At 37.5% G+C, this 14,901-nt stretch overlaps 2 protein-coding genes across 5 annotated transcripts; one reads left to right on the top strand and one right to left on the bottom strand.

Annotated features, from left to right (window-relative positions):
• Positions 1 to 768: 768 nt before the first annotated feature.
• Positions 769 to 4,348, top strand: LOC127430012 (E3 ubiquitin-protein ligase RNF26-like). The gene has a single exon (XM_051679411.1). The coding sequence runs from the start codon at positions 1,329 to 1,331 to the stop codon at positions 2,652 to 2,654; it is 1,326 nt and encodes a 441-aa protein (XP_051535371.1). The 5' UTR covers positions 769 to 1,328; the 3' UTR covers positions 2,655 to 4,348.
• A 553-nt stretch (positions 4,349 to 4,901) lies between these two features.
• On the bottom strand, positions 4,902 to 14,614 carry LOC127430013 (complement C1q tumor necrosis factor-related protein 5-like). Of its 4 annotated transcripts, none has more exons than XM_051679414.1 (4): positions 14,449 to 14,614; positions 10,816 to 11,051; positions 9,388 to 9,810; positions 4,902 to 5,097 (listed from the first exon to the last, which is right to left on the bottom strand). In XM_051679414.1, exons 2-4 carry the CDS (start codon positions 11,039 to 11,041, stop codon positions 5,075 to 5,077), a joined length of 672 nt encoding a protein of 223 aa, XP_051535374.1. In that variant the 5' UTR covers positions 11,042 to 11,051; positions 14,449 to 14,614; the 3' UTR covers positions 4,902 to 5,074. The 4 variants fall into 4 exon arrangements, with proteins under 4 accessions (XP_051535374.1, XP_051535375.1, XP_051535373.1 ...); XM_051679415.1 differs by lacking the exon at positions 4,902 to 5,097 and adding an exon at positions 5,125 to 5,285; XM_051679413.1 differs by lacking the exon at positions 4,902 to 5,097 and adding an exon at positions 7,922 to 8,746.
• Positions 14,615 to 14,901: the final 287 nt, after the last annotated feature.

The following is a 14,901-nucleotide window of genomic DNA, read 5'->3' as shown; positions in this document are numbered from 1 at the left end:
CTGAAATACTGCCCATTCCTGCGCACAACACATTCGGTGTGAACGACCCCTAAGTTCTCCACACAGAAATCTTTTTAAACGATCAAATAATGAAAAAAAAAAAAAAAACAACAACATATAAAGAGAAGAAAGAGAAGAAGGGAGAAATAAATGTGATATGCAGTGTTGGATAAATTACTCTAAAAAAGAAATGAATTACTAACTACTAATTACATCTTCTACAGTGTAATTAGATTACTGTACTTATTACTCTGTCTTATTACTAATTACTTTCTAAAACCCTGATCAACCTCGACCAGATGAAAAATACAAGGATAGACATGAAACTGTTCTTTTAATTCTTTCAAATACATCATAGAAAATCAAATAAATTATTCATGAACTGGTCAAAGAATTTAAGGGGGCAGCATTAAATTAGAAAACATATATTTTAACATTAGATGTTAAATATCGATTTTAAATTCCCTATTGTTTTATATAGAATTGTTCTATAGTCTATACAGTATTTAACACAATAACATCAGAAGTAACTAATTAAATTACTGAACGTGTAATCCCTTACTTTACCCCCCCCCCCCCCAATGAAAAAGTAATTTAATTACAGTAATTAATTACTTAGTAATGCATTACACCCAACACTGGTGATATGCGATAACGCTGATAACGTAATTGTCATGTACCTAATCTTTTTCACCTCACAGTCGCGTTTCTGCGCAGCCCGAGTGCCGAGTTGATCCTCTTCAAACACATATTAGAAGGCGGAAACAACGGACTGAAACAGCAAGAGAAGCGTTCATTTTTAGTCAAAAGAAAGAAACCACTGATTTTTTTTTTTTTTTTCGTCGCCAAGGAGCTGCATAAATAACGAGGACACTTTACCAAGACAGTGTGCCAAGAATGGACCTTTATAAAACTCTTATTGGACTACAGACATTTGCAATCAGCAAACATGAGCAGTTTCGCATTTCAAACGTAAACATCCGCCGAGCAGCTCACGTCCTCATGTGCGAGGAGCTTCCGCACTATGCTAGCCAAGTTTAACTCTTGTTTTTCTGTCCAAAACAGGTAAAATGTAATTCGCGGCTAGCGCTCAGTCATACTACTGTTAAACTTGATTTTTTGAGTTTTCCCAAGACGTTTCTTCAAACGTGAATGGGTTAGTAAAATAGTTAGCAAGGCTACAACAGCTGTTTGTTTATGACAGATTGGCGACAGTAGAATGAGCAGTTTTCGGCTTTTTTGTCATTTTGGAGCACAAATAAGAAGACCGATTATAATAGTCCAATTCAGTGAACTAAGGTGACACTGCACAAGGGGGCATCCTAATTATGGGTCTGCTGAACTTTGTTTTCAGTTCAATCGGGAAATGCATAGATATCATTTGCCTTATCCTGGATTTAAATTTCGTGATTGTCAGCTCATTAATTCAGCTATTGGTGGCAGTCATCTCTTTTGTCAATAGTCTGCCCATGCTACTCACAAATTCTGTGTTGGAGTGCTGGAATCTCTCGTTGCTTTGCATCATCACAATGAGGGACGGTGTGACTGTTGTGACCCATAACATGGTTGGAGGCTGGATGCAGCTGCTTGGAGGTGCGCTGGAGAGCTTTAAAATGATTGGATACCTGGCCTCACACTTACTATTGCGCACCAAAGAACTTCTGCACAGAGGACTGCTGTCAGGACATGGTTTGCTACGACAGGCTTGGGAGGGTTGTGGCATTGTCTTCAGCCTGTTGCTTTATTTCATCAACACAATCATCAACCTACTGCTCATAGGCACACAAAACGTATATGCTGTGTTGGTCAGCACAGTGGAAGCAGTGTCCTGCCCTTTGCAGAAAGCTGTTGAGCTGACCCTGACTGTACTTACGTTCTTCTACAGTAGCCTTGTTGGCACCTCAATACTTCTGTGGACACCATGCAGACTAGCCATGGAGTTATTGGGTTCTGTCTGCCACATATTTGTCAGTGTTTTCCTGCTAAACGTATACGGGCTGCTGCTCAGCTTGGTCATCGTTGCGGGTACCACTATCTACCTAAACCCTGCGCTCCCTCGACAAGCAGCTGTGCATATAGCCAACTACATCAACACTGTGCCCATCCTGCGGCGACTCCGTAGGACACTGCACCGCCTCTATATGCTTGAGAGGAATGTGTGGCGACGACTGGCATGGCATCGCAGCCGCATAGGCCTCTGGGTGGTTGCTGCTAGAAGAGAGGCTGGCATGGCGGTGGACAGGGAGGTGAGAGAGCCAGAGCCAGAACCCAACCCAGAGCAGAGAGCGCCTCAAGCTGATATGGCTGGAGAAGACCAGGTGGTGGAGAATGCTCCGCAGGGCACCCAGCAGGTGGATGATCTTCTAGACTTGGCGGTCGCCAGTTCTAGCACTCATGGGCCGCTACAGGACAGTTCTGAGGACAGTTGCAAAGGCCCACCTACTGACAACCTAATGACACTGTTACAAGAGCAAGAAGAGAGAAAGAAGTGTGTCATCTGTCAGGACAGCACAAAGACTGTAGTGCTTCTGCCTTGCCGCCATTTGTGCTTGTGTAGAGACTGCACAAACATTCTGCTGAGCCAACCCATCTACCAACACAACTGCCCCCTTTGTCGCCATATGATCCTGCAGACCATGGACGTGTATCTCTGAAATAATGTTTACTGCTCTGTTTTGGTCATCCTCAGGTTTTTTGAGCAGTACTGTTCTTTTGGGGAAACCACACATTACCTTTTCATCTTTTTGTCCATTCCACTAATGCCTTTTCATCACTGTTGCTTGTAAATAGTTTTGGATCACATCTTTTTATAAATTAAAAAAAGAATTGTGATGGTCAGGCTGACAGCTGTGACAGTGCTTTTGTATGTTTTTTTTTATATTCATTGTCATTTTTTTCCATCAGCTTTTGTAGCAGCAACACTATTTTGTCATACAGCAGTATTACATGAATGTAAGCTTTGTATTGAAAAAATAGAGCCTTGATTGGAAAATGGATGTTTTTCTATATTGTGGTCTGAGATGCTTTGCACACTTTATTGTTGAGTGTTTGATGAAAATTTTTTGTACTACAGCACATTACTAAGGGTGGGCCTTATAGTATGAATTGTTATCTAATTAAATACATTTTCTGGATTCAAGTTATGCTCAATCAGCAACATTTATGGCATAATACTGATTACCACAAAATATTTTTTGGACTTTTCTTCGTTTATAAAAAATAAAAGCAAAAATATTGGTTATACTAAGGCTCTTCAAATGGAAGTGAATGGGGCTAGTCCATAAACATTCAAATACACACAGTTTCAAAGGTATAGCCCTGAGACAAATACATTATACATTTTAGTATTATAAAATCACTTACTAACCTTACCTGTGTAAAGTTTATCCAATATTACAACTTTGTTGTCATGATGATGTAACTACCCAATGCCAAAAAATCCCTGAATTTTATCACACAAAATTCATTAACACAAGTGTTAAAATCTCATGGCTATAATGTTAAAACAGTTTGTATTTATTTCTTATGGTCCGGCCCTATTCACTTCCACTGTGAATGCCTTACTATAACCATACGTTTGCATTTTTTACATGAGAGATGAGTCAAAATTATTTTCTGTGGCAATCAACATTATGCCACAAATGCTTCTGATTGAGATTCAATTGTATTGAACCTGGAACATCCCTTCAAATCTTGCCTGACTGTATAAAGTGATCAAAGGTTTAATGGGAACATTTACAATGTCATATTGATTTGTTTTTACTGTTGAAGAAATCTGTGTATGTTTTACTTTGCTTGCTTTGTAATCATTCCACCAAAGCTGTTTTGCTCACTATTGAATATAACTCACTACAATATTTTCAGATGCCATTCTACAATCTGTATGACATATCAGCTATTCGTACTGTTTTTGCCATTTATTATTGAACAGCATTAATGTTTTTTAAAGGCTCTCTCACTGCTGAAATGGTATTGATCAGTGCATTTCAAGATCGAAATTTTGTGCATACTTTTTTGTTTCAAGAGACAGTAATTCAATTCAGCTGCTGACTGATCCTCACAGGAGTGCTATTTTGTAGTCATCAGAGTGGCAAAAAGGCTTTTAGCCCAGCTTTGTTCAGTGGATGTTGCTAGAACTCACTATTTTGGAAAACATCTGGTTTATATCTGAACATTAGAGATACAAGGTATAAGACTTACTGGTTTATCTTTAGTCTTATATGATAACCTGTTTTATCCCAAAAGCTGAAATCCACAATTGCATTCGAAGAGGCACAATGCATAAGACAATCGAGTAGATTTAAGAGGAAAAATAAATTTGCAAGCTCAATGCTGGTGTACTCTGCTCACTATTAACCTTTCTGAGAGTTTATTTACCTTTTTACAAGACTGGATACTGTCCCAAATTATTTCTCTGTCACTCTCAGTTTTGGAACTGGTTAAAAAAAACTCGCCATCAATGCAGATATGCACTAACCCATGTTTTATTATTCTGTTTTTATATAAGCTGCATATTCATTGCACATTTTGATCCCCAAGACTTTTTTATTCTTGTACAATAGACGTGCATTTTATACAAAGGTCTCCATGATAATGTCTGTGGGTAGAGCAGATGTCTGTCTCTTTTGAGGCCTGGATAATATCAAAACCACATTCAATGAGTGTTTAGATGAGCAATTTAACAGTATTTGACTGTGTGACTGTAATTACCTTGTTTTTAGCGCAACATAATACTATGTGTAGTATTTTCCTTACTGGACTGACATGCATTTCTCAACAGTACGTCTCTTTGTGATAAATTGCTTCTTCCACTTGTAAGATCCTCTACGCTGACATCAGCAGGAAAGCAGAGACTTCAAGCTGCTGAGCGTGGGTGTGGGACCTCATGAACTGGAGAGTGTAATAGAGGCCACTTCCTCCAGTTGTTTAGTCATGACTTTCCCAAAGCCCAGTCCAGTGTCATTCCAGCAGAATCAATCAAGTGGAACTAGTATCTGCTTCTGGATACATCATCATTTAAAGATTAATGTCAATTACGATCAAGTTATTTGTCTTCAAGGCCACCCTTCATCTTTCAGTGGATGAACATGATATCAGCTGTGTAAAAGGAGACACATTCAGCACTGGACAGCTCCACTTTTCAACATTTTTAGTATAGGAGTGAAAATGACGAGGGAGTCTCACAATTCATGAACATGATGCATACACAGTTGTTCAGCAGTTCCCTAAGAATTAACATTCAGATGCATCTCTTATACTGTTATGTGCTAGACGTCACTGCATACCTGAAAACAAAAAACCTAAAGTTTAGGAAGTGATGCATCATAATGGATTTGACAGAAGGTAACGCTTCCAATTTAAAAAACAAAAATGAAGAGTATTTCTTTGTTTATTTTGTGCCCTGAGATGAAACCAACCACAACTCTATTGACTGTTAAACACATAATAATGTCAAGAGTCTATTGACTGGCTTGAGGCATTTCCTCCAGAAATGTATTTGTCATATTTTTATTAGACACAAAATATCATAAATTTCTCAACATATTTTTTGAAGATTTTTTTGTCAACACCAAAAATATATAATTTTGTTTTATTCAAGTAGATATGCAAAGTTTATGAAAGACCTTACATTTTTTTTTTTTACAATTTAATTTATATTTTATGGTCAATTCTTCCTTTTTTTTTTTTTTTTTAATGTTATGCTGTCTGTGTATGTTATGTATCACCACACTTTAAGTCATGCAACAAAGTTCCTTGACAAATGGAATGAAAGTGGTACAGGAAAAAAAAAAAATGACAAAAAAGGGAACTGAATTCAATTGTTCTAATATCTTGCTAAAAAATGTAGTCCCCATCTTTTTAACATGAAAAAGATCTGATTCCTTTCAGATGTTTTTTGATAAAGGTGTCTGCTAAATTAATGCATAATTATTTAGTTCAGTCAGTGCAGGCATAAAAAAAAAAAAAGGAGTCATACTAAAGTACTTACAGATACTGCATGGCAAGAGTAAAGCAGATGGAAAGTTGCAAAGGTTTTCTCTTTGGTAAAAGATTACAATTGTGAGAAACTTCATTTGTTGATTGATTTTTGGATTTGCTACAAGTTAACCTTGCTCACTGTTATGTGTAATGGCCTACCATTTGACATGCCCTCAAGAAAATATCCATGTGAGAGGAACACTTCAGTTATTCACAAAAAAAAAAAAGATAAACACAAAGATAATATGACATAATCCACAAGATCCACCACAGAAATAGACAGTAGAGATTGTAATTCAATACAGCACCATGGAGAAAATCCCATTAGTGTTATAAGCACTGCAATTAGAGCAAAAGCATAACATTGTACCCTAAGAACTCGACAACCTCTTTTAGTGTAAAATAATTTTTCATTTGAACAGCATGCAGTGGTGTAGGGATAAGATGGGGTTGCATGGAACTGGAATATTTCTATTTGGATCCCATAGTGGAACAAACCCTAGAAGTATAAAGCAGCAAGTCTAGATCCATCTCAGTTCAAAGGGTCATCCAATTCACAGTGTATATGTCAGTATCTCTGGCCCTGGGCCCACTGAACTGCTATGTATGGACATGGTTTATCTTAAAAATAGGAAGTCCTGCCTCTGGGTCAAAATGAACATTGCTGCCTCTGGGCCAACAAGGACAGGGTAAAATGCTAGTTACTCACATCCACACAGAGACAAATGCTTTTCCCTCTGCACAGGTGACTTCAATTGCTGCTGTCATTTTGTTTTTCTTTCTGTAAAGCCAAAAGGAATTTTCTAAAACAAGACCATTCATTTTAGTCACTTGTTCTTGCTGTTATTATTATTGTAAGTAATGATTGTTCATAAATATAATCATATGAATATCTATGCACTTGCAGACATGGCTATGATGATGAAAGGACGCCCTCTGCTATTATTAGAGCAAATGGGAACTTAAAGGTATAGTTCACCAAACCGGTGGTGAAGAATTACCCCTTGTGGATTTTGCATGGAGTTCAGTTTGATGAACTTTGACAGGCAAATTTGCTGCGTTGACCAATAGGAAGTTGTTTAGTTTGGCAGTGACTTCTATGTGGGCGGTGCTTCATACACAGCTACACTGAATATTCACAATAGACAAGGATATCATTTTAGCAGTGAGTTTCTTTTTAACTTCACTCTCAGAGTATAAAATGCAGCATTAAAGAGGCTGCTTGGCTATTTGTTTTATTTTTTGCTTATTTCACACACGCTCAACATCCACCCACATTTTTTTTGCAGTGCGAAGGTATGTGTGACCGCACCTTTGCATGGAACACAAAAGATGATGTTATGCAAAACTTTAATCTCAGTCACCATTCACTTTCATTGCATCTTTTTCCCATACAATGAATGTGAATGGTGACTGAGACTGAACATTCTGCCTAACATCTCCTTTTCTGTTCCACAGAAGCAAAAATGTCATACAATTCTGGAATAACATGCGTCGCCAAAATCACTTTTGTGTGAACCATCCCTTTACTATGTAAACAGATGTTATAAATGTAGTAGAATTACCAATGATTTAGGCTGGTTTTGGCTTCAGTATTGTAAACTAGTTAATACATTTTAATTACTATATTTTTCTATTGTTATGATTATTATTGTATGTAATTATTGTTCAAAAGTGTAATCGGATGAATATCTAAGAACTGTGTAGATGATCAGCCATCGTTATGATGAAATGACGCCCCCTACTGTTATTACAGCGAAGAACACATGTAAAGAGATGTTTTAAATGCATAAGAATTACAGATTATTTAGAAATCGAGAATCTGTACTATATATATATATATATATATATATATATATATATATATATATATATATATATAAAATCTTTTCACCTGAATAATTTAGAATTTGCAATCACTACCAACAAAGTAGAAAATTATTATTATTATTACTACTGTATTGTTCTTTGAACAAGTAACAAGTTACAGTACAGTTTTTGCTTACTTCAAATGTATTACTGTGACAAAAAGAAAAGAAAAAACTAATCAAAACATGGGCTTGAAAAAATGATTATGTATTACATGGTTTGTGGGAATGTTGACTAAATCTAGTCTGAGAGTCTAGTCAGATTGTGGCACCCTCTAGCCTGTTCAACCTGTAAAGGCATACATAATTTCAAAATTGTTTTAACTATATCAAGATGATAAATTTGATATTTGGGTTGTTCAGATTCAGACACCCATCTATGCTTGTTTTGACTGTTGGGTCTGGTTGAAATGCACTGTTCTCCAGCTGGGTGGAGGTAGGCCATGACCTCATGGAAATTAACTGCACAAAGGGAGGATACATATCTCATTTCTCTCAACTTTTGTGCAAAAATGTTGAGAAAAAACATTCTGTGTATGTCTGTGCCAGCAGCCTGAGGAAAATTGGAATTAATTCTCCGAACAAAAATAGAAAAGCAGGAGAAAGGGATAGAGAAAGATACAAAGAATCAGAGGGTCTTGTCTGTATTACTGAAATAGGATGTTACATCTTGAAGCATATACAACTGGACTTGATGACAAGATGTCTCTGTGACTCAACATACACAAGCTGCCAAACACAAACAATGGATTTGGGAGTGCCACAAATATACACTTGTCTTAAATGCTAAAACACCAATAATATGGTCTCACAATTTATACTACTCCATGTTTGATGACCTTAAATGCACTCTGAAACCACAGCTCAGTCTGTAGCTGTGCAGCAGAAATGTCTTTTCTCTGTAAAACACATTTAATGACAAATTGGGTAGTTATGGGTATCATTTTTATTGAACTCATATTCCAGAAGAGTGTTCAAAAGTATTTTATTATGCTTTTTCACAAAATATAGTGCTTGCCACCAGAATAAACATTTTCTTTCAAAACAGTGGAATGTTTTTTTATTTTATTTGTGCTAAATCTACATAGAACTGTATCATCTGTGCACCACTGAGTATATTTGACTTGGATGAAAAGACAGAGAGAGCAAAAGGCTTTTGTCTTACCTATGACAATGTTTTTTCTATAACCGAAATCTAGGTGCGGTGAGCTTGTAAGGGATAATTCACCCAAAAATGAAAATTCTTTCATTATTTATTTACTTCGAATTTTAATCTCAGTCACCATTCACTTTCATTGCATCTTTTCTCCATACAATGAAAGTGAATGGAGCCTAATATCTCCTTATGTGTTCCACAGTAGAAAGACATTTTTATGGGTGTGGAACAACGTAACGTGAGTAAATAACAACAGAGTTTGCATTTTGGGGTGAACCATTTGAATCTATGCAAAAACAGCAGAGTTTTTCCAGTCTGAGTACACTAGGAAACCAGTGAAAGTGCTGTCTGTTTTAGAGCTGGAGTAAAAGCCCGTGTACTCACCCAGGGCCATCTGCACCCACACCTGATCTCCTGGAATCAAGTGCACTAAGGTTCCTCCAGACAGTGAGGCTGGTTTGGACCAGTTCCCAAAGATCTGAAAATAGGAGGCCACTGCGTTTCCATTCTTTATGAGGTCAAACTGCAAGCTGGAGCGGTAAACTGTGGCGTGGACGGCAAAGTAATAAACACCCGGCACTCTACAGGTGAAGCGCCCGGTCTCAGGATTATAATCCCCCTGCTCATTTAGAACCACGTTGTCAAAGCGCACTGCGTCGCTTACTGTCAGCGGCGTGGTCCGGGCCTCAGAGAGCTTAACACTAAAAGCTGATTTGGGGGCTACTGCACACTCGCCTGGGGATCCTTTCTCTCCTTTTTCCCCTGGATCCCCTCGGTCTCCCGTGAGGCCCCTCTCACCTGACTGACCTGTGAATGATAAGCATAATAAGATTATCATGTTATTGAGTTTGAGTAATTAAAGGTGAAGAGTGTAATTTCTGCACCATTACTGTCACCAAACAGAATAACAAAAATAACTAGATAAAAAAAAGTTTGTGGGCAAACTTCAGGTTGGCTTGAAAAATCCTGGTCTGAAAGTTTAGATAGATAGATAGATAGATAGATAGATAGGACAGATTAGATTGATTAGATAGATAGAACTCGGTTGCTAGGGTGATCCCATTTGGTTGCTAGGCAGTTACCAGGGTGATACTAACAAGGCTCCTTGCTAGCCTGAGTCAAATGAGCCAACCCAGAAGTCTATACGATGTTCTGCTAGATATGCGTTTTGCTACTTGGTTGCTAGGGTGATCCCATCTGGTTGCTGGCAGTTACCCGAGTGATACTCAAAAAGCTCCTTGTTAGCCTGAGTCAAATGAGCCAACCCAGAAGTCTCTATGATGTTCTGGTGCAAAGATAAGTGTTTTGCTACTTGGTTGCTAGGGTGAGCTCATTTGGTTGCTAGGCAGTTGCTAGGGTGATACTCAAAAGGCTCCTTGCTAGCCTGAGTCACATGAGCCAACCCGGAAGTCTCTACGATGTTCTGGTGCAGAGATATGTGGTTTGCTACTTGGTTGCTAGGGTGAGCTCATTTGGTTGCTAGGCAGTTGCTAGGATGATACTAACAAGGCTGCTTGCTGGCCTGAGTTAAATGAGCCAACTTAGAAGTCTCTACGATGTTGTGGTGCAGAGATATGTGTTTTGTTAGGGTGACCCCATTTGGTTGCTAGGCAGTTGCTAGGGCTCTTTCAAGCCAACCTAATGACTGTTTTCAAACAGGTTTCCCAAACATTACACCTGCCTGTCTACGAATGGTTTAAGGTGGGACAGAAGAATGTTTTTAAGCAAATGACACACTTCAGCTTTAATTTCTTTAAAATATAAAAGGTGAAGAACATTAGTGAGTTTTTTTTTTTTTTTTTTTTTTTGTACCTGACCCTCCTCTGTCCCCTTTTTCCCCTTTCTCTCCTGGTTGTGCATCACGTCCATCTCGCCCGTCCCTGCCAGGCTGACCAGGGCTGCCATGCAACCCGGGAGATCCTGGGATACCAGGGCTACCTGTGCACAAACTAGGGATCTGATTGTCTTCTAGAGAGTTAGAGCAATGCACTGTGATAACAAGCAGGAAGGTAAGAGGCCATGTCTGCAGAGATGTCATTGCTTTCAGTCTGTGGAGAAAATAAAGTTTATTATGGAGAAAACAATTAAAGGGATTTTTATAGCAGAATGTCCAAGTTACTCTTTTCCATACAATGAATGTAAATGGTGATCAAATCTGTCAAGCAAAATTTTCAGTGAATAACAACTTAAACTTCAGTATGTTCCTTACACAAAGTGATCATATGGCTTTAGAAGTCTTGAAATATAGCACATGTGCTCAATGGTCTACTTTTATGGTGTTTTAGCTTTAAGGGATAGTTCACTCAGAAATGAAAATGCTCTCATAATTTACTCACCCTCATGCCATTCCAGATGTGTATTACTGTCTGCAGAACACAAACAAAGATTTTGTTTATGTCCATTCAATGCAAGTGAATGGTGGCCAAAACTTTGAAGCTTCAAAAATCACAAAGTCAGCATAAAAGTAATCCATACGACTCCAGTAGTTCAATCTATGTCTTCTGAAGCTATATGATAGGTGTGGTGAGAAACAGATCAATATTTAAGTCCTTTTTTACTATAAATCTCCAATTTCACTTCCACATTCTTCTTTGTTTTTTGGCAATTTGTATTAATTGTGCATATCACCACCAATTGCTGGTCAAAGGTGGAAATTCATAGTAAAAAAAGGACTTAAATATTGATCTGTTTCTCACCCACACCCATCATATTACTTATGAAGATATAGATTTAACCACTGGAGTCGAATGGATTACTTTTATGCTGCCTTTGTGATTTTTGCAGATTCAAAATTCTAGCCACCATTCACTTGCACTGAATGGACATACAGAGCTGAGATACTCTTCAAAAAAATCATAATTTGTTTTCTGCAGAAGAAAGAAAGTCATACACATCTGGGATTGCATGAAAATTACATGACTGTGGCAATATTTTTCCAAATGATATTATGTGGTTCCTTACAGTTATGATGTGAAATGTCCACTGTTTAGTGCCAAAAGAGAGTTACATTTTCTCCCAAACAGATGAGATTTTTAAGGTTAATGCTCTAAGTTTTAAATAAACAGAACCTACCTCCCTACCCTAAACCTAAATGATAGTGTCAGAAAAGCAAATGTGACATGAAAACGCAATTTCTGGAGCGGTCAAGTCATTTTGTGGTACTTCTGTGCCACTTTTGACTCGTGACGATTCACATGCTCTACAGGACTAATACCCCAACCATTTGCATCGCAAGTGCAACACTTTAGGTTACTGCGCAATTTGATTAATCACAAACATGCTTGTAAACATTGTAAACATTGAAATGTATTGCCCTACAAGTCATGCACTATAGTAAAAGTGTTTAGATGTCATAAGATAGCATTTTGTGAGGAACAGGGCAAAAACTAAGTGTTTATGAACTCATAATCAGCCCTTTTACTTGTGATTTGAGTGAAAGTGAATTAAAGTCATTGTTGTTGTTGCACCTCTAGTGTTCATTTCACCAAGAAACTGTCGCAATTGGTACAACGAAGAACGTAAAAATCATTTAGCAAAAATATAAGTATAGTAACGTGGATCTGTGAGACCAGGTTGCAGACTTCTCTTTTGGTGTTCCATGGAAGAAGTGATACAGGTTTATAATGTCATGAGGGCAAGTAAACTTGTGGCACTTTAAGGCGAACTGTCCCTTTAACAGAATGCATGATCTGCTCTCATAATCAGTTCTTGTTTTGAGATGATTTTAGCATCATTAAGGCTGAAAATAAAAGCTGCGGTATGTAGTCTGCAGATAATGTGAAAAGCAGTAAAGCACAATACTAAGAGTTGCATGATCTCACCTCTGTTTAAAGGGTGAACAAGCCAAGGGAAATATGATCAGTGCATCATAATTAATAAAGCACAAGCTCAACCATTAAAGCGCATATGCAGAAACAGAAAATACAGCCATAAAGTCCTATTAAAGCAAATATAGCTTATTCAAATACTCTACATTTTCGCTCAGGGGTTTTAAACCTCTATTTACAGTCAGTGGGTGAATAGTGAAAATGTAAAATGTGCTAACAAAATAGTTTCTGGCTACCAACTATCAGTGGTAAGATAATTAAGGCAGGAAATATAATCAGAATGCAAAAACACACAGCCTCTAAAGCAGGACGTATTCATGGACATGTTAACTCTCGTAATCCTGCCTCGAACTGAGCATGTCCAAGACTTTATGTCTTCCTGTAGATCAGCAGGTTTCTTTGAAAGTCTGCTGTCTCTCAAACAGCTGTTTCAAATAAAAGTTAAGAGACTGCTGATGACTCGCATTGAGAAATACAACAGACCACCAAAGCATTCTTTTAAAATCTGCAGAATCAGTTGAAGCATGCTTCTTGAATTCAAGACAGACATCTGTCCTAAGACATCTGGACAGTTTCTTGTTATCTCCCAGGACAGTGTTTTTTTTTTTTTTTTTTTTTTTTTTTTTTTACAGGATATTGTGCTTGGAGCAGCACGATCCATAAGCAAACAGAAATGACTGCCAAAGAGCACAGAACAAATACCAGTATCAATTTGCTGGAATGATGTGCAAAGTAATATCAGTGAGATTAACATTTACTTGCATGTGTTTCATATTCTTTATTATTGCACACTTGTATACCAGCATCAACTGTTAAATGTGAATTTGGATCGTTCATCCAAAAATTAAGTGTCATTATTTACTCACCCTCATGTTGTTTCAAACTATTATATTTTCTTTCTTCAACAGAACACAAAAAGAGATGTTTGGCAAATTGTTAGGGACTGACAGCCTCAGTCGCCAGTCACTTTCATTGTATGGAAAAAAAAAAAGTGTGATGAAAGTGAATGGTGTCTGAGACAAAGGAACATCTTTCTTTGTGCTCCAATGAAGAAAGAAAGTCATACTAAATAAATATGCAAGTTCAGGGTTAAATAAGTTAAATGATATCAATCAAATAAAACTTTGGAATGATTAAAGCAAGCCTCAGCTTTCTTCTTTTGTTCTCATCTCGAAACTGCAAAGCATTTAGAAATGGGTCTCAACTGACAATCATCTAATTTGGTATAAAGAAAGATCAAGAAAATCATGTCTCAGTTGCCTTCAGAATTGTGAATTGAACCTAATCTTTATCACTGTAATTAAATGACTTAACTGAGATGATCGCAAATAAGCAGCAATAACAACAATCTGGTAAAACAATTCTGTCACGTGTAGTTACATAAGATCCATCATTCCATTTCAAGTCTCAACAAAAGTGCTATTGCACATTAAAGCACATCATTGGTAGAAAATCTGAAATGACAGTTATATTTGCTTCCAGCATCTAAATGGCAGAAATTGTGAGGAATTTGCCCATAACAACAAAAACCAAAAAGCCCTCTTAGGACCTCAGAGAAAGTTGTTTCAGACCCATAATGACAAACATTTTGCAGTATTATCTCAAGAATAAAACTCACCATTTAGATTTCTGAAGCTTCACTGGATTGACAGTCTTGACTAGGCAAAAGAGAAACGAGCAGTAAAACTTTTCTTTTTATTTGCCTTCCAAGGCGTCTGGGAAAAAATGAGCACTCCTAGTCTTCAGAGGAAATGGCAAGCTGTTGGAAGCCACATAGAAAAAGGGAGGCTGGGAGACGGGGAGGGAGAAGGAGAGAGCGTCCAAAGGACAAAGACTGAATGTTTGTAGCTTGTCCAACTTTCTAAAAGTAAACATTATCTGATACCGTAGAGGGCTATTGATGGGGTCTTGTAGAGTCCCTTCTGTATTTAATTAGTTTGGGGTTAACAATGAGAGAATGCAGTTTGATTGTGGTGACCTTGCAAAAATTCCGGGATAAGAGGCCTGTGGTTAACTTGGATATTTAACTATTCAAGACACAAAGAATAATGACAGAACATACTTTTTTTTT

The sequence above is a fragment of the Myxocyprinus asiaticus genome, chromosome 39, assembly GCF_019703515.2.
Source record: "Myxocyprinus asiaticus isolate MX2 ecotype Aquarium Trade chromosome 39, UBuf_Myxa_2, whole genome shotgun sequence".
NCBI classification, from domain to species: domain Eukaryota; kingdom Metazoa; phylum Chordata; class Actinopteri; order Cypriniformes; family Catostomidae; genus Myxocyprinus; species Myxocyprinus asiaticus.
The sequence above is the reverse complement of the archived record's forward strand: the minus strand, read 5'-3'. Positions and strand labels throughout refer to the sequence as shown.